This window comes from Neovison vison, chromosome 1 (genome assembly GCF_020171115.1).
Source record: "Neovison vison isolate M4711 chromosome 1, ASM_NN_V1, whole genome shotgun sequence".
Taxonomy (NCBI): domain Eukaryota; kingdom Metazoa; phylum Chordata; class Mammalia; order Carnivora; family Mustelidae; genus Neogale; species Neogale vison.
The window spans coordinates 177,745,849-177,767,414 of NC_058091.1; the positions used below are offsets into that span (position 1 = coordinate 177,745,849).

General features: G+C 36.4%; 1 protein-coding gene across 1 annotated transcript in view; it reads left to right on the forward strand.

Annotated features, from left to right (window-relative positions):
- Positions 1-21,566, forward strand: part of SRFBP1 (serum response factor binding protein 1) — a 67,105-nt gene that overhangs the window by 36,722 nt on the left and 8,817 nt on the right. The window contains exon 4 of the mRNA XM_044263626.1: positions 6,971-7,042. Coding sequence (XP_044119561.1) covers positions 6,971-7,042 — 72 coding nt within the window. The remainder of the gene's footprint in view (positions 1-6,970; positions 7,043-21,566) is intronic.

Consider the following 21,566-nt stretch of genomic DNA (forward strand, 5'->3'; position numbering starts at 1 on the left):
TTTCAGTGACTCCTTAAGTGGTAGTATTTTACCCTCTCTGGTTCCTTTTTTTTTTTTTTTTAAGGAAGTATATTAATGTACAATACTTTAGAGCAGTAAATTCTCCACCTTGCAACACCCTACTCATCCTCCTTGCCATCCTTTCCAGAATTTGTTCTCTTCAGCTTTGCTTCATAAAGAAAAAGCCCACATTTGCACTAAATAGTTGTTGGCAAATCCTGAATTTGACTTTTCTATTGATGAGAGACTTCACTGATCTCTTTTAGGTTTTCTCTTTTCTCACTTAGAAATAGGCATTTTAAATTTCTTTAGTCTGATCCAGTTCTGTTCAGTAAATGTTTTGTACTGGGGTCTAATAGGCAGAGGTAGATAAAACACCTTTCTTACCCTTGAAGAACCTACACTCTAGGCTTTTCATTCCATTTCTATATCAAGAAAATGGAAGGCAAAGGTTAACTTAATCATAAATTATTCTGAGACTGTTTTATATTGTACCTTAGGCCATTTCAGTTTGACTAGTTAGCTTACTGCCTGACCATGTTCAGGTTTGTTTCCTTCCCATGCACTTGAAACAAAACTGTCACCCAACAAGCTGGTTGGTTATAGTGCACCTCCACTTCTGAATTGTTAGGCAGAAAACTGAAATTGTTGGAACTCTTTATGGTTCAAGCCTCTCAGTACCGTTTGTCTTTCAGAGTTCTTTCCTTTTTTCCTAAATTAAGGCTTTTTGGAGTTTTATCCACAAACCTTGCAACTTTACTTGCTTTTAAAACTCTTGCAGGGAACCATTCATTTATAACAAAGATAATAGATGCATTCAGGTAAGATAGGACAGCTGGAAATCCTATGAACTATCAATCATCCCAAGTATTCTTTGAAAATTGTGAATTACTTCATGTTTTAAAAAAAAAAAAAAAAGTCCATTCCCAGTATCCCTAGTGAACCTTAATGAATCTTGGTATAGCAGCTAGCTTTCATAACCCATTTGCAGGGTAATTTATTCTTAAAATATGACTAAAATTGTACAGCCAAATTATAACCCCTTGTTTAGTTTTTCACTCAATCCAAGAAAAATGAAAATGTTTTTTAAAACTTCTTCCTTTGAAAGTATATTAGATATCCTGAGTCAGAATGTACCTAAATCTAGAATATAGAGAAATAAGAGACATTTTGTGAATTCTGAAAGTTAGCATGAACTTCCCAAGTGGACTCCACAGTGGACTCTTAGAAACATTAAGAAAGGCTGTGGGTTAAATTTCCTCTTGCCTCCTGAAGAAGTGCTTTCGATTTCACTTATAATAGTACATCAGGAGTCTTATTCTGAAAGCAGTACCTGATCCCTTAATGAGTAAACATACAGGGAAGGAGGAATAACTTCATAATATACTGTTTATTTCCGTTTTTGCATTGTCTAAAAAGACATTTGATTTATTAGCTTCTCACTGTCTACTTACGTTAGCACTAAATAAAAATTCTAGGTTTGGTATAGCATTCCTAGCTATACAGTTTTGCTACTTAAATACTATTTAAAAGTATTGTATGAACTAAACTTAGGAGATAGCATCCCCTGTGCTGTCATGTGCTTATATTTAAAACAGGCAATAAACAAGCTGGCTCCAAAATACCCAAGAATGAGTGTTGTCATAAGGAATGCTTAAGTCATTCATCTGCATCTAAATCTTACTTCAATAATATAAGGTAAATATTTGACTCTGGGCATTATTTATGGTACAGAGTGCTTGTCCAAATAATACAGTATAATGAATAATATGAAGATTGGTAGGAGATAGAAAGTATTTTAGCTTCTTAGTGCTGCTCTAACAAATTATCATAAATTTAATGGTTTAAAACAACAAGGATATAGTATCTTAGAGTTCTAACAGTCAGAAGCCTTAAAATCAGAGTGTCATCAAGTTTGTATACTCTGGAGAGGAGAATCAGTCTCCTGCCATCTTCGCTTTTAGAGGCCACTGGGATTCCTTTGCTCATGGCCCCTCCTTTCATCTTCAAGTCCAACAGGGTAGCATCTTCAGGTTTCAGTCTCCTGCTCTTGCTCATTTCCTTTCTCCCTCCCCCACTGCCACCCTGTTTCTCTTTATCTAACTCCTATTCTCTGCTCCTCTCCCATGAAGACTCTTGGTTACTTTAGGACCATCTGGATAATCCAGGATAATGCACACATCTTAAAATCCTTAATTTAGTTAAATCTGCAAGATCCCTTTGGCCCTGTAAGGTAGCACACTCACAGGCTCTGGGAATTGGGACATGGACATATTTGGAAAGCCATTCAACCTAGTAACCTAGTACATAATGTGCAAATAATAGTTACTTATGTTGTAAAGGTAGAGGTTATTATAATCCTAATTTGTGTTGCTGGTTATACTGTCAAAGTAAGAATGTAAACAGATGAAACAGATGCTTTTCCCTTCTTCAGTCTAAGAATATGTTCTCTGCTTAGTAGCCATTTTTCAGAGGTATTACATTCCTTAAAGGCTTCTTTAGTTTTGATTGTGTGGATAATTTAAGTTTATTGTCTACTGTGTGTCTGGGGTTTTTGAGTTTTTTCAGAAAGAACAGATGAGATAGAGAGCCGGTACTCTGGCACTTGAGTAGTAAACCACTCTTTATCTCAGGCCCAAGAGTTTTATGTCTTCTGCTTGCTTCCTTACTTACTTACAGTAAGTAAGCCACATGTCAGGCTTACTTACTAACTTTTCAAACCCTTCACAGATCTTGACAGTGCCTCCTGCTTGTAGTTTACCCAAGAAATGCCCAGCCTTTCTTATTGGCACTCATGTTTCTTTAAATATTCTCAGCCTCATTAAAGTCAGATCAATTTCAGTTTCCCTGTGAAGCATATTCTGTATTTTGAACCTTTATAACATTTTCCCAATGGTATTTCTGAAAGACCACATAAGTTTCCAGAATTAGGTGCTGGGGTTGCTTAGTGCCTCACACTTGTTAAAAAACACCTATTTTTTGTGTGTTTTGAAAGGTATAATAAATAAGCTTCTATAAATCATTTCTACCTACTTTAAAACTAGAAGGTTCTTATACCTAGAAGATTCTGAACATGTTCAGTGCACATGACATTGTGAACCATGAGATAGAGTTTAACTTTTGTGTCAGTTCTTACATCAATGCTTTAAATATGGTGGAAATCTTTTGGATTATATCAAAGTGGCAATAAAATACATTATGATCCAGTAGATATTAATTAGGTCAGTTATTAATTAATTAATTAATTAATCTTTAGTTAATTAGGTCAGTCTTACCACCTACTAACAATAGGACCTTGGAAAAATCACATGATTTGACCTTTCCATTTGAGAAATGAAGAATAAAGATAATTTAGGTTCCTTTTAGTTGACTATTCATTTACTTTTGTTTCCTTATTTATATACTTGTCTCAGAAACCACTTTCAATGTGTCCCATAGATTGTGAAATGCAGTGTTGCCTTATTAATTTTCAGAAACCCTGAAATTTCTGTTTATATTTTTCCTTTCCCAAGAGTTGTTTGAAGTTTTTGTTGTTTTGTTTTAAAAATTCTGGGTAGATAAGCCTTTTTGTCTGTTGGTTTTCTTTAATTCCTGCTTTTTCATTGGGATCAGGGAATGTTGTTTTTAGCATTTTACTTGATGAACTTACTAATACCTACTTTGACTTACTATACGATAAATTTTTTAATGTTCAAAATAAATATAAGACAGATAAAATGTTCAAAATAAATCTGTAAGATAGACACAACTTATTAATTATGTTAAGATTTTCTAATGCTTTCCCCCCTGTTTTCACTGAACTGCTGTATAAAAGTCTTCTGTTAATAGTATGTTTCCGTTTTTCCGTATCTTGGAAATCTCCTGTGTCTTATTTGATTTTTTTCTTTAATTATTCTTCATCTGATACATGATCTCAACTCCTGTTTTCTTTTTTTTTTTTTTTTAAGATTTTATTTATTTATTTGACAGAGAAAGATCACAAGTAGGCAGAGAGGCAGGCAGAGAGAGAAAGAGGAGGAAGCAGGCTCCCCGCTGAGCAGAGAGCCCCATGCAGGGCTCAATCCCAGGACCCTGAGGTCATGACCTCACCCGAAGGCAGAGGCTTTAACCCACTGAGCCACCCAGGTGCCCCTCAATTCCTGCTTTCTTACTGTTCCTATTTGCCTCATATATCTTGGTGAATTTCTTTATTTTTAGCCTTTTTGAATTGTGGTGTTTTTTGTGTATCTCATATATATAGTGTAGACTTAAGTTTTGCTTTTAGATCCAATTTGGAGGTCTTTTTCTAGTTATCAACTTCCCCAGTATCTTAATCTTCTACTCCCTGTTTCTCTGTGCAAGTTTGTAATGCAGTGAGTGCTAGGTTGAGTTTGGTGTTAGTTTCTCATCTTGGAGATACTTTGAAGTTTATTGTATCCTCTATCCCCTCATAATGATGAAGGCATGGTTCACATAGTCCCTGTTGAGTTTATTCTTTTGGAGGGAGTATGAGGATTGGTTGAAATTTAAGCAGCATTATCTTCTGTACATATTAATTTCATATTTGCAATAACACTAAACTGATTTACTCTTAGAATGATTTTTTTTTTTACTTACAGAGTAGAAAAAGATACTTATAGCCAGCCAACAAAAAAATAATGGACTTTAAAGATTTTTTCATTTATTTATTTGACAGACAGAGATCACAAGTAGGCAGAGAAGCAGGCAGAGAGGTGGCGGAGGGACGGGGGTGGGGGGGCAGGCTCCCCGCTGAGGCTGAGCAGAGAGCCCAATGCGGGACTTGATCCAGGACCCTGGAATCATGACCTGAGCTGAAGGCAGAGGCTTTAACCCACTGAGCCACCCAGGTGCCCCAAATTTGGATGTTTTTAATTATAAATAGTTTTAGTGACTTTAAACTGACAGGGAGGCCATCTTTCAAATTAGCTCATTAGTTTCTAAAGAGATTACACACACACACACACACAACAGACTTAAAAGAGTCTATTATTTTCATGCTCTTTATATACATTTGTTTTACATACACATTTTTTCCCAGTTGTATTCCTGTATACAGAATATTCTGTATTCTTAGAAACTGTGCTTTCTGATCTTTCTGACATTGGACCGTTAATATCAGTATTGCTTTTTTTTTTTTTTTTCATTCGGTTCATCTTCCAAAAGCATAGTATAGCTCTTTACTACAGAACATGTGGTAATTTTTCAGGAGTTATACAAATCAGCACATACAAGGATAGTTACTCCATTCTTATTTATAAAAAGATTTAAAAAATCAGAAAACATACTAATGTCCAATAATAGGTTGGTTAAATAAATAAGGACAGCTATGTAAGAGAATAAAAAGAAAATGGATAGATATTTGCTCTGTCATTAAATGATAAAACTAGTTTACAAAATGCTATGGTCCTGGTGTTTTTTGTTGTTGTTGTTGTTTTTTTAAGGTGCATTTGTTTATTTGAGAAGGAGAGAGAAAGAGAGTATGGCTGCAAGTATGTGAGTGGGGACAGAGGGACTGAGGTAGAAAGAAAGAGAGCAGACTCCCCACTGAGAGGGAGCCCCAGGCAGGGCTTGATCTCATAACCCCTTATCAGGGACTGAGCCAAAACCAAGAGTTGGAGGCTCAACCAACTCAGCTCAGCCACCCAGGTGCCCTGATCCTATTTTTGTTTAAAATATAATTTGGGGTCACCTTGGTGACACAGTCAGTTAAGCCTCCAAACCTTGGTTTTGGCTCAGGTTGTGATCCCAGTGTTGTGAGTTTGAGCCCTGTGGTGAGCTTCATGCTCAGTGTGGAGTCTGCTTCATACTCTTTCTCCTTTTTTCTCTGTCTCTCTGTCTCTCTCTCTGTCTCTAAATATAAAACTATATATAATTTAAATAATTTTACGGAATAGTTTCTTTATTTTTTATTTTTTTTACCATATCACACATTTATCTAGCTTACTGTCACTCAGTGTTATTTTAAAACCTACTATCTGATTTTATTTACCTTTCTTCCAAATAATATTTTGAAAAAAATACACAAATGTTTATTGTAGTTTTTCATGCATGGTAGCATAACTTGATTGTTAAGAGAAATTTCATTTTTGTGGGATCTAAAGCTCTCATTCTTTAGTGAACTATATTATCAAACTTAATTCTCTTAAAGAACCATATAAAAGGGTGTATAATGAAATTACAACCATGTAAACACTGTTAGTAATTTTACTTATTTTTCTCTGCTTTTCTGGTTTTAATTTTCTAAAATAAATTTGGGTTAATTCCTTACACAATGTAAAAAAGTCTTTTGTAGGTTAAATTATTTAATCATTAATTAAAAGTATGCATTTCTCGGGGTGCCTGGGTGGCTCAGTGGCTCTCTATAAAATGATATAATTGCTAATGTCCTGAAATGTCATTAAAATAAGGTAATAATTTCTTTGAAATGTAGAAGTTTTAAATTAATATTTTGAGTAATATTAATCTTATTTCCATTAAAGAACTGTTACTAAGCTGGAAATTTTATGGCACATGAAATTTGCTGGCTTCCATGGAATCTGAGTGTACTTGTCCTAGGAGGATTAGATCTTAAATTCATTTTGCTGTGGTTTTTCATAGTATGATAATTTCATACTATGTGATTGAAGTTGTTCTCATCTAAAATTAAGAACTTATTTAATATCAGATTTCATAAAAGCAAAACATGGGAAGTATTAAAATAATGAATGATGCATTAAATACTGAATGGTGCATTAAAATTAGACTCATAACTGCGTGCCTGGGTGGCTCAGTTGGTTAAGCATCCTACTCTTGATTCCAGTTGAGGTCATGATCCTCAGGGTCGTGAGATAGAGCCCCATTTAAGGCTCCATGCTGGTCATGAAACCTGCTTAAGATTCTCTCTTATCTTTCCCTCTGCTCCTCCCCAACAAAAATAAATAGGTAAGATTAAACTCATAACTAAAATCCTCCCCCCCTTTTTTTTTAACAGGAATTGAAACCTGATGTAGTAACTAAATCTGCACTCGGTGATGATATCAGCTTTGAAAAAATCTGCAAAAAGGTGTGTCTGCAATGGATTGACTTTCTTTTAAAAAAAGTTACCTCTTTAAATGGTTGACCAACTTTTTCTTACCACCTTTTTTCCTTGAAGAAAAAAACTTAACCCAGTTACTATTAGAATATGATGATTTTCCCCACTTCAGCTCTGTTATTGCCGTCAAAAAAATATTTTTATGGTAATTTACGAATTTTGCTTTGCTTATGATAGCACACCTTCAAGGTCCATAAATGTATGTTGAACTTAATGTGGCATTCGTGTGTTAGTAACAATTCATTTGTTAATTTTAATAATCATAGCAAAGAATATTTTTATTTTTTCCAAGTAATTTTTATGACTATTTCATTTAATCTCTGTACTTAGTACTTGTGAAAGATTATTTTTACCCTCTTTTTACAAATGAGAGAACTGTAGGTCAGAAAGAATGAAGTGAGCTAAGTAAAAGTATACCAAATGGCATTTGGGACTTTTACCCAGTTCTCCTGTTCGTACTATTTCCCCTTTTTCATTTCTGCCTGCTTTGCTAATGTCTACATAGGAGTTCCAGCCTAAGAGCGGATTTTGGATTAATGGATGTTTCTGTGTTGCTTCTCTGTTTTCACATTCATTGGCATTTGCTCTAATGTATATTATTTCATGTTTCTTGCATTTATGTCCACTTTGCTTTTTTTTCTAGTTTCTTAATGTGGAAACTTCAGTTACTGATTTTAGAAATTGCTTCTTTTCTAACAAGCATTTAGTGTTGCAGAGTTGCTTTATGTAAGCACTCCTTTAGCTGCACCCTTAAATTTGATAGGTTGTATTTTCATTTTCTTTGAGTTCACAGTATTTTAAATTTCCCTTGAAACTCTGTTTCACCATGGTGTAGTTAGAAGTATGTTGTTTAATTTCTGAACAGTTAAGGGGTCTTCTAGGTATGTTTTCATGACTGTTTCCTTTGTGATCCATGAGCAGACTTTTTATGATTTTTATTTGTGTTATAGTCCAGAATGGCTTATATTGGTGACTATTTCTTATGCACTTGAAAACAGTATGTTTTCTCTTGGCATCAGTGTCCTGAAAATGTCAAGTAGGTCTCTTAGTTTTTGGTGTTGTTTAGGTAAAAGATTTATGTCTTTACTGATTTTCTGCCTATTTATTTTATTGATTATCCAGAGCCTATTCCCGCCCTGAGGAAAGGATGCTCAGATTCTTTGTTTTTATAGACTAGCACTGACTTTTCTGCAAGTGATATGAGACATGTTAGATTTTAAAACATTTTAAGAAAGCCAGAATATGAAAGGTTTTTATTTGTTTGAGAGGAGGGAGAACTTGTTGGTGCCATTGTCCTGATGAGAAAAGCCACACTAAATCCCTGAACGTGATTTTATAACAGTTTCTTTATTTGGTACTAGAATAATTCTACAGTAAATAATCTTATTTCATAAAGAGAGGAAAAACTAAACTAAAACTAAACTGTGGTTTGGTCTGTATCTCAGACAAAATAATGACATGTTAAATATAATAGTAGTAATGGAATAAAAATGTTATAGAATTTTTTTTATCTTGAGAGTTAAAAAAATAATAATAATCAGGGGCGCCTGGGTGGCTCAGTGGGTTAAAGCCTCTGCTTTCAGCTCAGGTCGTGATCTCAGAGTCCTGGGTTCGAGCCCCCATTGGGCTCTCTGATTAGCAGGGAACCTACTTCCCCCCCACCCCCCCGCCTGTCTCTCTGCCTACTTGTGATCTCTGCCTGTCAAAATAAATAAATAAAATATTTTTTAAAAAATCAGTTTTCCATAATAAATTTTTGAGCTTTCTAAAGGTTGCTAAATTTTAAAAGTATTCATTAATGTTTAATTTATGGTTCAAGTAAAAAGCATCTTCTCTGCCAGATTGTTTTCACTTTGGAAGATTAACATTAGTGTATGTGTAATATTTATAAAATCAATTTTTTAGGGTATCTTCTTCCATTTACAACCCTTCCTTCAACTTTCTAGTGTGTGGAATGTCATTTATCCAGAAAAAAAATGGGCAACAAACATCTATATTAGCTTATCATTGTTATTTTATATTAGTAAATTCATTTGCATATGACAGGATTTGTAGTCATGAAAATTTTTTTAATTAATTTATTTTAGGGAAACAGTGCTTGGGTGCCTGAGCAGGGCCTGAGGCAGTGGGGGGCGGAGAAGAGGGACAAGCAGACTCCCTGCTAAGTACAGAGCCTAGAGGGCTAGATCTCAGAACCCTGCGATCTGAGCTGAAATCCAGTTGGATGCTTAACTGACTGAGCCATGAAGCCCCCGTGTAGTGGTGAGATTTTTAATACTAATTCAGATAAAAAGTTTAGGATCTTGGAGTGCCTTGGTAGCTCATCCAGTTACTCAGCTGCCTTGGGCTCAGGTCATGAACCCAGGGTTCTGGGATCCAGCCCCATGTTGGGCTCCCTGCTCAGCAGGGAGCCTGCTTCTCCCTCTGCCTCTCCCCCTGCCTCTTCCTGTGCTCATGCTCTCTCGCATGCTGGTGTGCTCTTGCCCTCGGAAAATAAATAAATAAAAATCTTTTTTAAAAAAAGGAAGTTTAGGATCTCACTGTCAAGGGTCAAGTGAAACCTGGTTACATTTCTGCTGTACATACCTTCCTCTAAACAAAAGCAAGGAAGGAAGGGAAACTGGAGAGGGAGGAAGGAGAAACAGTTCTGTTTCATCCAAGTTCTTGATGGAACCCTGGAGGAATTTAAAGCCAAAGGAAACTGCCCTGCTTAAAAAATCATTTCAGATTCCTCCAAAGCTATTTGATTTCCCCTATTTTGTTGGTGTTTTATTTCATTTGGGATATTCTCCCATTGGATTCAGGTTCTTCTGTTTGAAAACCTGTTAATAAATTAAACCTCTAAAAAATGGTGCAGGCAACAGTGTTGTTGTGAAGAAAGGATTGATTGCTCTTCAGTGTGTCATAGGAAGTGAGCTCAGTGAAAGATAACCTCACAGAAATGAAGCCTGTTACATAGAGCTCTGTACATTTGAGGCTGTCTGTTGATCAGATCAGGGCAGAGCAAAATAATTTATGTAATATCTTACAGCTTGCACAGTTCTTCCATACACATTCTTATCTCAGTTGATCTTACAACAGTGATCTCATGTAGAAAGCATTCATTTGCACATATGTGCGCACAATGTGTGTGTGTGTAGTAATAGTAAAGTCTTCATTTTTCAAACGCAGAAAAGGGGTAGAAAGGTTAAGTAGGCAGCTAATATGCGTATGATGAAAGTTGAAAGCTAGAGAGTGGAAGAATGAGAATTTTGACATTTCCAGACAGCTGGGGCCAGGATTTCAGAAACTTCTCAATTCAAAACATGTGTTGCACACAAAGCAGTCAGCTAGGCGGTGGACGATAACAAAGGGAATAGGAAACTCAGTATTTTCCAGAGGAATATATAATCTAGTAGGGAGTATAAGACAGGTATATTAAACAACTGCTGGATAAGGGGAAGCAAATTAATATTTGTGAACATCTGTTAACAGTTGCTGACTCAATTAGGTGCTTTATATATGTTAGCTTTCTCAGGGAAGATGATAACTCCATTTAACGAAAGCACATATTGGCCCAGAAAGGTCAAAAATATACCTATAGGCAGAAAATTAGCAGATAACAGATCTAAGGTCTAAACCCTGGTCTCAGCCTACAAAACAAAGGTTTAGGAGAAAAGGCTCGAGTGGGTCCCTAATTTGTAAGACTCCATTTTAGAATCCTGGTGTCTCAGGGATTATAAGAACTCAACCAATGCAAAAAGGTCTCCTGTTGCCTTCAGTGTGGATTCTAAGCCATAGGTTGCCAGAGTTCTTCTAATCCAGCTGAATGGACTGTTTCTTATTACCTGCCTACTTATTTTTAGTAAATGGACACAATATATCTTTAGGTGAAACTAGAATTGAAATTAAGTATAAAAATTAAGAATACTGCTCCCAGCATTCTGCCTCTACCAGTTCACTCTGAGTCAGGTTGTTGTAGGCGGCTTTTCACAGGAAGGAACACTGCATGTAAGAGAGCTTTTTCATTTTTAGACTGTTGTTTGTATTCACATGTACATTCTCAAGATTCTTTTCAGAATTGAACACCCAATGCTTGTGTTCATAAAAAATACCCATATACCAAAATAAAATTTTTCCATAAAAAGATGAGGTGTTTTCCTCTTTTTTACTTAATTTATTTGAAATGGAAGAAACTGGAGGTGTGTGAAAACCACAATTTCCTGAGAATTTTCCATGGCAAATGTTGTGTCAATATTAAATAAGGAAAACTGTGGTTCCCTCATACCCTCTAATATTATGAAGACTTTTCATGCAGGTGTAAAAAGTGTTCATAGAGAATGCTTAGCCTTTAGTCAATTTTTGTGAATTTCAGGTATATGACTGTATTCAGGTTTCTGTAAACCTCTGTAACATTTTTCATCTTCTTTTTTAAAGATTTTATATATTTATTTGACACACAGAGAGATCACAAGTAGGCAGAGAGGCAGGCAGAGAGAGGGGGGGAAGCAGGCTCCCTGCTGAGCAGAGAGCCTGATCTGGGGCTCGATCCCAGGACCCTGAGATCATGACCCAAGCCGAAGCAGAGGCTTAACTCACTGGGCCACCCAGGTGGCCCCATTTTTCATCTTTCCAGTGAAGTTTATCACATTCTGTCTTGGATGAATTCATTGTTCATTTGTCAACCTTTTAAATTAGAGCAAGATTGTGAGCCTCAAAAGATGATGTTCATGTTCTTATGTGAAGACCGTGTGTGTCCTTATGTGTAAGACCATTTATTTAGGCATGTTTATATAAGTATAAACATCAGTGAATACAAAGTGGGAAAAAGTGAGGGAGGCAGGAAGGTGAGCAGTAGTGAAATAAGGAGTAAAGAATTTGAAAGGTCTCTTGACAGGTTCTGCTCTGCTTACTCTTGTGTGTTCTTACCCTCTGCCCAAAGACTTAAGCAAACTGTAGACACAGCAGACAGCTGCCGAAACCCAAAGCACAGCCAAAGCTTCAGACCTCCTCCCACTTACTTTACAAGGCTCTCTTTTATGCTTTTATTTCATTTCTCTCCAAAGAGATTTGAAAGGGGGGCTTGGAGATGAGTCACAGAATGAGAGAAAGTTATCTCAAATAATTTTAGAAGAAAACTGCTTGAGAAGGACTGAATTCAGAAACCCGTCTGCCATTTGTCACTTCTGTTCCCAGATGGCTAGGTAATCTGGAAATAAGACTGTTAGTCTAATTATTAGATAAAATCGATGGTCTGTATTCCCCTTTACCTCTTGTTAAAATTTGAAGTAAAAAAATGCATTGAATAATTTCAAATTGCTTTGTTAAGAAAAAAGTCAAGTAATTTGAAAATATTTTATCCGACATTGTTTACTTAGGAGAAATAAGGGTTATTTAAATGATTGTTGTCATTTATAAAACATGATATTTTAAACTAAAACTTCCATTAAATCAAACATTTTAAGAAATACATGTGTATTTTTTTTGGTCCTTGAAGAATGAAAACTGAAATCCTTAGTATTTGTAAAGCATGCCATTAACAGTTTTTGCATTCGCAGCTTTTCCCCATTAGAATATTTTTCTAGTCCGCAAATCATAAGTTACTCAGATTTGCAAATTAGTAACTGACCATCAAGAACAAATAAAAATTAACTTTAAAAACTAGCAATTAAGCATCAAACATAAGTTTGAAGGACTAGATGTATCTTAAGAAGATCTGTACAATGCATTCTATTTGCAAAGATTGCTGGTTAGCAAAGGAAAGAGGCTTAAATTTCTAGGAGTTTCTGCATTCAAATCTAATTTGAATGTTGCTTTGCCATTAGCTGCCTGACTTCAAGCAGTTCACCTACTCTCTCTGGCTCTTGCTTTTTTTTTTTTTCTTCCATTTCTCTAATAAACTCTTGAAGATCAAACATTCTGGTAATGTATTTTTGACCCCCTTCAAAGGCCTTATTGTATAGCAGATGTAAAAATAACAGGGCTTATCCTTTACGTGTTCAGTTTCATTTTGCCAAAAAAATTGTTTTGTGCGCCCTCACATACTCAAGTTTTATGGCATTTATTTGCTGTATTATCTGTTGATGTTTAAGTTTTCTTAAAAGACTATGGTGAACCATGAGAGACTATGGACTCTGAAAAACAATCTGAGGGGTTTGAAGTGGAGGGGGGGGTGGGAGGTTGGGGTACCAGGTGATGGGTATCATAGGGGGCACGGATTGCATGGAGCACTGGGTGTGGTGAAAAAATAATGAATACTGTTTTTCTGAAAATAAATAAATTGGGAAAAAAATCAAAAGAAAAAAAGACTGTGACATTTTTCATGTTTCAGTATAACAAGAATAGTTGTTCTCTAAGACTTTGGTGATGGTGTTAAGTAGCCAACTTTAACAAAATTTCCAGTTTATAAAAATTAGAAGCGATAAGGACATGCAGTAGTATGTATTCGCAAATACCATAATGCTACAGAGTAGGTTTGTCACATATCTGTAAGACCACATTATTGTTAAATAGATTGCCAGCTGAATGAATGATAATTTGAGAAGCTATTTCTTTGCTTTTTGGCCCTAACGATGCTGATATATTAAGTATTTTGGTAAAAATTTTTGTGTTTTTTGTTTCTAGTTTTATTGAAATATAATTACATATAACAAACATTGTGTGAGTTTAAGTTATTATACAGCTTTATGGTTTGATACACATATATGTTATGAAATATTACCATAATCTTAATGATCACATCTATCACCATATGTATAATTACAATTTTTTTGTGGTGAGTGCCTATGAGATGTACTGTCTTAGGTGCTTTCAAGTATTTAATGAAGTATTGGTGTCTATAATCACCAGACTGAATGTTCGATCTCTAGAACTTACTCATCTTTTAACTGAAAATTTGTACCCTTTGACCAAAATCTTCCTCCACTACCACCTCAGGTCTCTGGCAACCACCATTCTGTTCTTGCCTCTGTGAGTTTGGTTTTTTAAGATTCCATGTATAAATCATACTATGCAGTATTTGTCTGTCTTTCTCTGTTTCTTTCACTCATAGTAATGCCTACCAGATTCATCCATGTTGAGGATGGAAGGATTTTTTTCTTTCTCGTGGCTAAATAATACTCTTTTACACAAAAGTATATGTGTATACACCATGTTTTCTTTTTTCATTTCATCTGTCAGTGGGCTCTTGGTTGTTTCTGGGTCTTGGATATCATGAATAATACTGCAGTTGAGTGTGGTATCTCTTTGAGATAGTGATTTCTTTTGCTTCAGGTGTATACCTGGAAGTGAGATGGCTAGATCATATGGTAGCTCTAGTTATAATTTGTTGAGGAACCTCATCTTTTTTCCCTCGTGTCTGTACTTGTCTGCATTCTCACCAGCAGTGCTGCAGGGCTCCCTTTTCTCCACATACTCGCCAACACTTGTTAGTTCTTGTTTGAGAGTAACCATTTTAACAAGTGTAAATAGTGTCTCACTGTGGTTTTGATTTACATTTCCCTAGTGATTAGTAATGTTGCACTTCTTTTCATGTATCTTTTGGCCATTTCTTCTTTTGAAAAATACCTGCTCAAGACTGCCATCCATTTTTAATCAGATTTTATATTTTTGTAGTAGATAATAAATGGTAACTTTATTAATGATAAGAAAGAGAATAAGTCTCTTCTACATAGTCACCATTGAGATTTTATATTTATTTGCTGTTGACTTGTATGTGTTCCTTCCATATTGTGGATATTAGCCCCTTATCTGAGATACAGTTTCCAACTATTGTCTCTGATTCTATAGATTGCCTTTTCACTTTGTTGTTGTTTCTTTTGTTTTGCAATAAAGTTGTAGTTTAATGTAGCCTCACTTCGTTTGCTTTTGTTGCTTGTGCTGTTGGTGTCACATCCAAAACAACATTCCCAAGACCAGTGTCAGGGAATTTTTTTCCCTAAATGTTCTAGGAGTTTTCTCTCACATTTAAGTTTTTTAGTCCAGTTCAAGCTGATTTCTCTGAGTCATGTAAGATAGGGATCTAGTTTCATTCTTTGACATACCAGTGTCCAGTTTTTCCAATACCGTTTATTGAAAAGACTCTCTTTTCCCCTTCGAGTATTCTTGGCCTTCTTGTCAAATAGCAGTTTACTGTATATGCATTTGTTTATTCCTGGACTCTCAGTTCTATTCCATTGCTGTGTATGTCTGTTTTAATGTCAGTGCCATACTATTTTTATTACTATAGCTGTGTACTATCATTTGAAATTAGGAAGTGTAATGCCTCCAGCTTTGTTCCTTCTCAGGATTGGTGTGGCTATTTGGAGTCTTTTGTAGTTCCATACAAGTTTGAGGAATTTTTTTTTTATATGTGTGAAAAATGCCATTGTGATTTTGATAGGGATAATTTTGAATTTATAGATGACTTTGGGTATTATGGATATTTTAACTATATCAATTTTTCCAGTCCATAATCATGAGATCCCTTTTTGATTTTTTGTGCCCTCTTCAATTTCTGTCATTAAAGTATTACAGTTTTCAGTGTACAGATCTCTTTGTTGTATTTATCCCTAAGCATTTTGTTGGTTTTGATGATATTGCTTCTCCATCTCCCTCTGCTTCTCCCCACCATTCTTGTTCTTGCTCACTCTGTTCTCTCTCTCTCAAATAAATAAATAAATAATCTTTCAAAAGAAAAAAGTCTTTGTTGGGGGAGGGGAAGTACTCTTAGCAATAAAACACTTTGAACAGAATAATATAATTATTTACTGATGACATTTACTGCTTTTTTAAACACACACACACCAATTGCATTTAATTACAGAAGTAAAGCTGGGGTTTATATAATTCTTGATATTAAATTATTAAGTAATTGGACCTGATTAGTAACTGCTTAATTGTATATATCTGTATACCTTGTAAATTCAGGCCTTTTATGTTCTTTGAACTCGGTACTGTTACATATGGATGCATAAGCTCTATACCGCACACTCCCCCATTGTGATGGCACCCCTGGTGTTATGCAATGCAATGACCTTTTTTTTTTTTAAAGATTTTATTTATTTATTTGACAGACAGAGATCACAAGTAGGCAGAGAGGCAGGCAGAGAAGAGGAAGCAGGCTCCCTGCTGAGCAGAGAGCCTGATGTGGGGCTCAATCCCCAGACCCTGGGACCATGACCTGAGCCAAAGGCAGAGGCTTTAACCCACGGAGCCACCCAAGCGCCCTGCAATGACCTTTTTTTAAAAATCAATCTTAACTTCTTGTTAACCTGATATTCTCTTCAAGTAAGTCCTCCATGAAGGTTGCAGTATGAAAGCACCGTTATAAGGGAAGGCATACAACATCCAAGGATAATGATGTCTTCATTTATTAGAGTAATAACATAATTTTAGAATTATAAATCCTATTCTAGGGCCTTTTTTAAAAAAATAGAATTTATTGAAGTCAGAGCCCTGATTCACAGTTACTCTGGGTTATCTTCCAGGGCATTGCTAAATAAACTTGATGATAAAATAATTCTAATAAAATAGTTTTTACTTAGAGTCAGCACTAAACATGCAAGTATTATCAGTGGTCTTCTAAACCTTGTTACATCTAGGATGATGGGATGTAATTAGCTCTGGGAAAAAGAATACACAGTTCATCAGAGCTTTTAATATGTTGTCAAAGAAGGGGCGCCTGGATGGCTCAGTTGGTTCAGCGACAGCCTTCAGCTCAAGTAATGATCTTGGAGTCCCGGGATCAAGTCCTGCACCAGGCTTCCAGCTCCATGGGGAGTCTGCTCCTCCCTCTGACCTACCCTCTCATGCTGTCTTTCTCTCTCTCAAATAAAGAAAATCCTTTAAAATTTAAAAAAAAAAAAGTTGTCAAAGCAGAGATTTGGAACAATAGTAGTTATGTTTTCAAACAATTTTTTATGAACACATTCAAAATATTTAGGATTCCCATAACTTCTTATCCAAAAGATGTGAAATCAGCTTGTGATTAGAACAGTTATTTTCTAGTTTATCTGTTTTACAAATACAGTTGTTCATATATTAGGGATTATCTCTGAGGTGAGTTATTAGTAGCTACAAAGTGGAAATACAGTCAGTGAAAGAAGCAGTTACAGAGTAACAGCTGCTGCTGGAGGGTCTTCTTTTTCCTTGTAAGGTGGGGGGTGGGCAGGCTCTTGGGACTTGACATTTCTCAGAACTAATTGGTATTGTTGTCATTGTTTTTACATTTAAGTCTACTGAGATAAGTAAGTCCTGGCAATTAAAACATTCTGCTTTTTCACTGAATACCAAATTTTATCTACTAAGCCAAAATCTCAAGTTGTGTGTCACCATTTAGGAAAAACAGTTAATGCTTTAAGACTATAACTTGTTGCTTTGATATGGCAACAAAAGTCTGTTGTGATAGTGTTTTGTTTTATTTCTTTTTTCTTCTTAAGATTTTATTTTATTTATTTAGAGAGCACATCTGAGGAAGGGTAGGGGCAGAGGGAGTGGGGGGAGAGAATCTCAAGCGGACTTCCTGTGAAGCACAGAGCCTGACAAGGGACTCAGTCTCATAACCCCATACCATGACCTGAGCCAAAACCAAGAGTTAGAGGCTCAGCTGACTGAGCCACACAGGTGCCCCTGTTTTTTGTTTGTTTGTTAGTTTGTTTGTTTTTTGGTTTTAGGTTTTTTTGAGGGTTTTTTAAAATTTCTTTTCACTGTTCCAGAATTCATTGTTTGTGCACCACACCCAGTGCTCCATGCAATATGTGCCCTCCTTAATACCCACCACCAGGCTCACCCAACCTCCCTCTCCCCTCCCCTCCAAAACCCTGGTTGTTTCTCAGAGCCCAAAGTCTCTCATGGTTCGTCTCCCCCTACATTTTCCCCCAACTCCCTTCTCCTCTCCAGCACCCCATGTGTTTGTTTTAAATTTAACTTTAGAACATCATGAACCTGCCAGAAATTTACTTTGTATTTTTTCCTAATTTTTTAGTTTATGCCCACCAGGGATTCTATTTGTATATTATTAGAGCAGGTGTCACACTTTTTCTGTAAAGTATTCTGTATATAATAAGTATTTTAGGCTTTGCAGGCCATATATTCTCTGCGTGACATAGTAGAGCTGTAGACAGTATGTAAATGAATGAATTTTGCTGTGTTTTGTTGAAACCTTATTTTTAAAAACAGGCAACAGGTGAGAACTGGCCCATGAGCCAGTTTGCGAGCCACCAGTTTTGAGAGTCAAGTATTTCTACAAGACTTTTTTGTGAAAATGACAGTTCTCCATTAGTACTTCCTGACTTTGAACTTCAGTTGGTTTTCAGGGGATTTACTCCACACATTAATATGTCTCTGTTAGTACATTTTAAGTATTAGCTATTGACTTCCTATGATGGTTTATAAGAATTTAGATCTCTTTCCTCTTCCAGACCTTCTGTCATGTATGTACCTTCCTTATCCCTTCCATCCTCCTAAGGCACTTGGGTCAAATTCAGATTAGATGAGCATTTAGGGATTTTGTCATTTTGACTAGGAATCATGTCGTGAGTGATGATTATTTTTCCTTTTCTGCACAATATTTGTTTCCTATAGTTTATTTTTCCTTGTTAGTTTCCTGTCTTCTCTCTCGTGTAATACCAAACTGCTCTTCAGTTACTGAAATCTCTCAAGATGTTTAATACACCATGGATGCTTGGGTGGCTCAGTTGGTTAAGGGTCTGACTTCAGCTCAGGTCATGATCTCCGGATCCTGGGATCAACCCCACATGGGGCTCTCTACTCAGGGAAGAGCCCACTTTTCTCTCTCTCTTTGCCCCTCACCCCACTCGTGCATGTGTGTGCTCTCTCTCTCAAATAAATAAAATCTTGGGGCAGCTGAGTGGCTCAGTGGCTTAAAGCCTCTGCCTTCAGCTCAGGTTATGTTCCCAGGGTCCTGGATGGAGCCCTGTATCAGGCTCTCTGCTCAGCAGGGAGCCTGCTTCCCTTCTTCTCTCTCTGCCTGCCTCTCTGCTTACTTGTGATCTCTGTCAAATAAATAAAATCTTTTAAAAAATAATAAAATAAAATCTTAAAAAAAGGAAAAGTTGTTTAATACACCAGGTATTCTAAATCTCCTTATCATCCTGCATCTCCCATTTCTTATATCCCATACATTCCTTGTCCTTTGTATCCTTCTTTACTTTATGGAGCTAGTACCTCCTAAGGAGAAAGGCTCAACAGATGTAAGCTTTTTTAAACCTTGCATGTCGGGAAGTATTTTTTTATTCTTCTCTAATTTAGGAATCATTTTCCTACAGAATTTTTATTCAATTATCTTTGACCTCCAATTTTGATTCCTGATTTTTTATTTATTTATTTATTTAGAGAAAATTTTTTCTCTCTCTGGAAGCATGTAGACTCTAGTATTCTGATGTGATTCTCAATTTTCTTTCTTTTTTTAAAATAAGATTTTACTTATTTATTTGACAGAGAGAAAGGTCACAAGTAGGCAGAGAGACGGGGCAGGGGGAGGGCAGGCTCCCCGCTGAGCAGAGAGCCCGATGCAGGCTCTATCCCAGGACCCTGGGATCATGACCTGAGCCAAAGGCAGAGGTTAACCCACTGAGCCACCCAGGCGCTCCTAATCCTTGATTTTCATTATCATGTTGGCCTTTCCAGCATGAAAAGTAATGTCCCTCATCAGGGGTTCTGTGTTACAGCTTTTAATATATACCCTATAAAACTAAATCATACATATTTGACTTATACGTTCAGCAGCCCATCTTGTTACTGAGTGACTTAGGATACCAGCACTAGGTTTTCTTCCCAGATTCTCTCATGTTATCTCCAAGGGAGAGAAAATAGGTAAGAAGTCCCGTATTGGACTTCAGAAAACCCCACAAGGTATTGAAGAAGCAAAGGCTTATCTTAACCCTGTGTATAATGAATAGTCTCCAGATGGCCTACGTTTCTTGGACAAGATTAAACAGAGGCAATATCAAAGAGCCTAATTGGGGTTCCTGGGTGGCTCAGTGGGTCGAATATATTCCTTGGGCTCAGGTCATGATCTCGGGATCCTGGGATTGAGCCCTGCATCGGGCTTTCTTCTCAGTGGGGAGCGTGCTTCCCCCTCTCTCTCTGCCTGCCTCTCTGCCTACTTGTGATCTCTCTCTCTCTCGCTCTGTTAAATAAATAAATAAAATCTTTAAAAAATATATATGTAAGAGCCTAAGAAAATCAAAGTTTATAGTTACCCTAAGGCTTCTCTAGCAAAGTACCACAAACCTAGGTGCTTTAAAACAACAAAATGTATTCTGTCATGTTTCAGGAGGCTAGAAATCTGAAATCAAGATGACAGTAGGGCTAAGATCCTCGAAAGTTTCTAGGGAAGAACCCTTCCTTGCTTCTTCCAACTTGTGGTGAACCATGGCTTTGGCAAGATAACTGCAGTCTCTGCCTCAGCCTTCTTCCCTCCCTGTGCCTGTATCCAAGTGTCCCCCTGATAAGGACATCAGTCATATTAGATTGATGGCCACACTAATCCAGCATATCTGCCTTTTAATTATCTCTACAAAGACCCTGTTTCCATGTAAGGTACATTCTGAGTTTGTAGTTGGATATAAATTTTAGAGGGATATTCTTCAATATACAAAGTAATTAGACCACAGATATAATTTAAAGAAGTTATTCTATGGGTAACATTGCCTAGATAAGCCCTCCAAACACAGTAAACTTCAGACAGCTATCATCTTGTATTTACTAATGTCCTCACGTTTGTATTACTAGGAGGGAAAAAAGTTTTATAGTGGGCTATTAACAGTGAAGAGAAATTTAAAATAAAGACACTTGAAGCTGACAGCTCTCTTTTGACACACACTGACATGTATTCATTTGTTTTATGGGATATTTATTGAATGCAGATTGTTACCATTTATTGTTCCAAGCCCTAGGTCTATAGGAATGAGGAAAACAGAGCCCCTGCCTCATAGATGGGAAAGTATCTGCTGGCATGCGATGTTAAGTGATAAGTAGATAAAGAGTTAAGGGAGGTGTTGTTCAGATACCATGTGAGGAGATATGTGAATAATAAGAGATGATCGATCATGTATATATTGGGGAGTACAGTGTGGCAGGAAAAGAAGAGCTTACAGTGACATAGCCTAAGCATCAGAAGGCAGTAAAGCTTAAAGAAGAACAGAGAATGGCATATCTTGATCTGGCTACCTTTTTAAAAACTCATTGTGATGCTCTATGGAAAATCAGGAGTGGGGGAGCAAGTGATCAAGTTTGAATGTAATACATAGGTGCTGCGGGTGAGACATGTTAGTGAATTGGTCAAAAGTTCTAAGAGTAGAAGTGGTAAGAAATGACTGGTCCTGAACATGGTTTTGCATTTAGATCCACAAGATTTGCTAACGGACTGATTGTGAGCCATGAAGGAGGAGAAATGTAATAGAAGAATACTTAAAAGTTTTAGTCCTCAGCAACCAACAAATGTGAAATTACACATAGTAATATAGGAAAGACTAAAGAAGTTAAGTTTGAGAGGATATCAAGAGAATTCTCG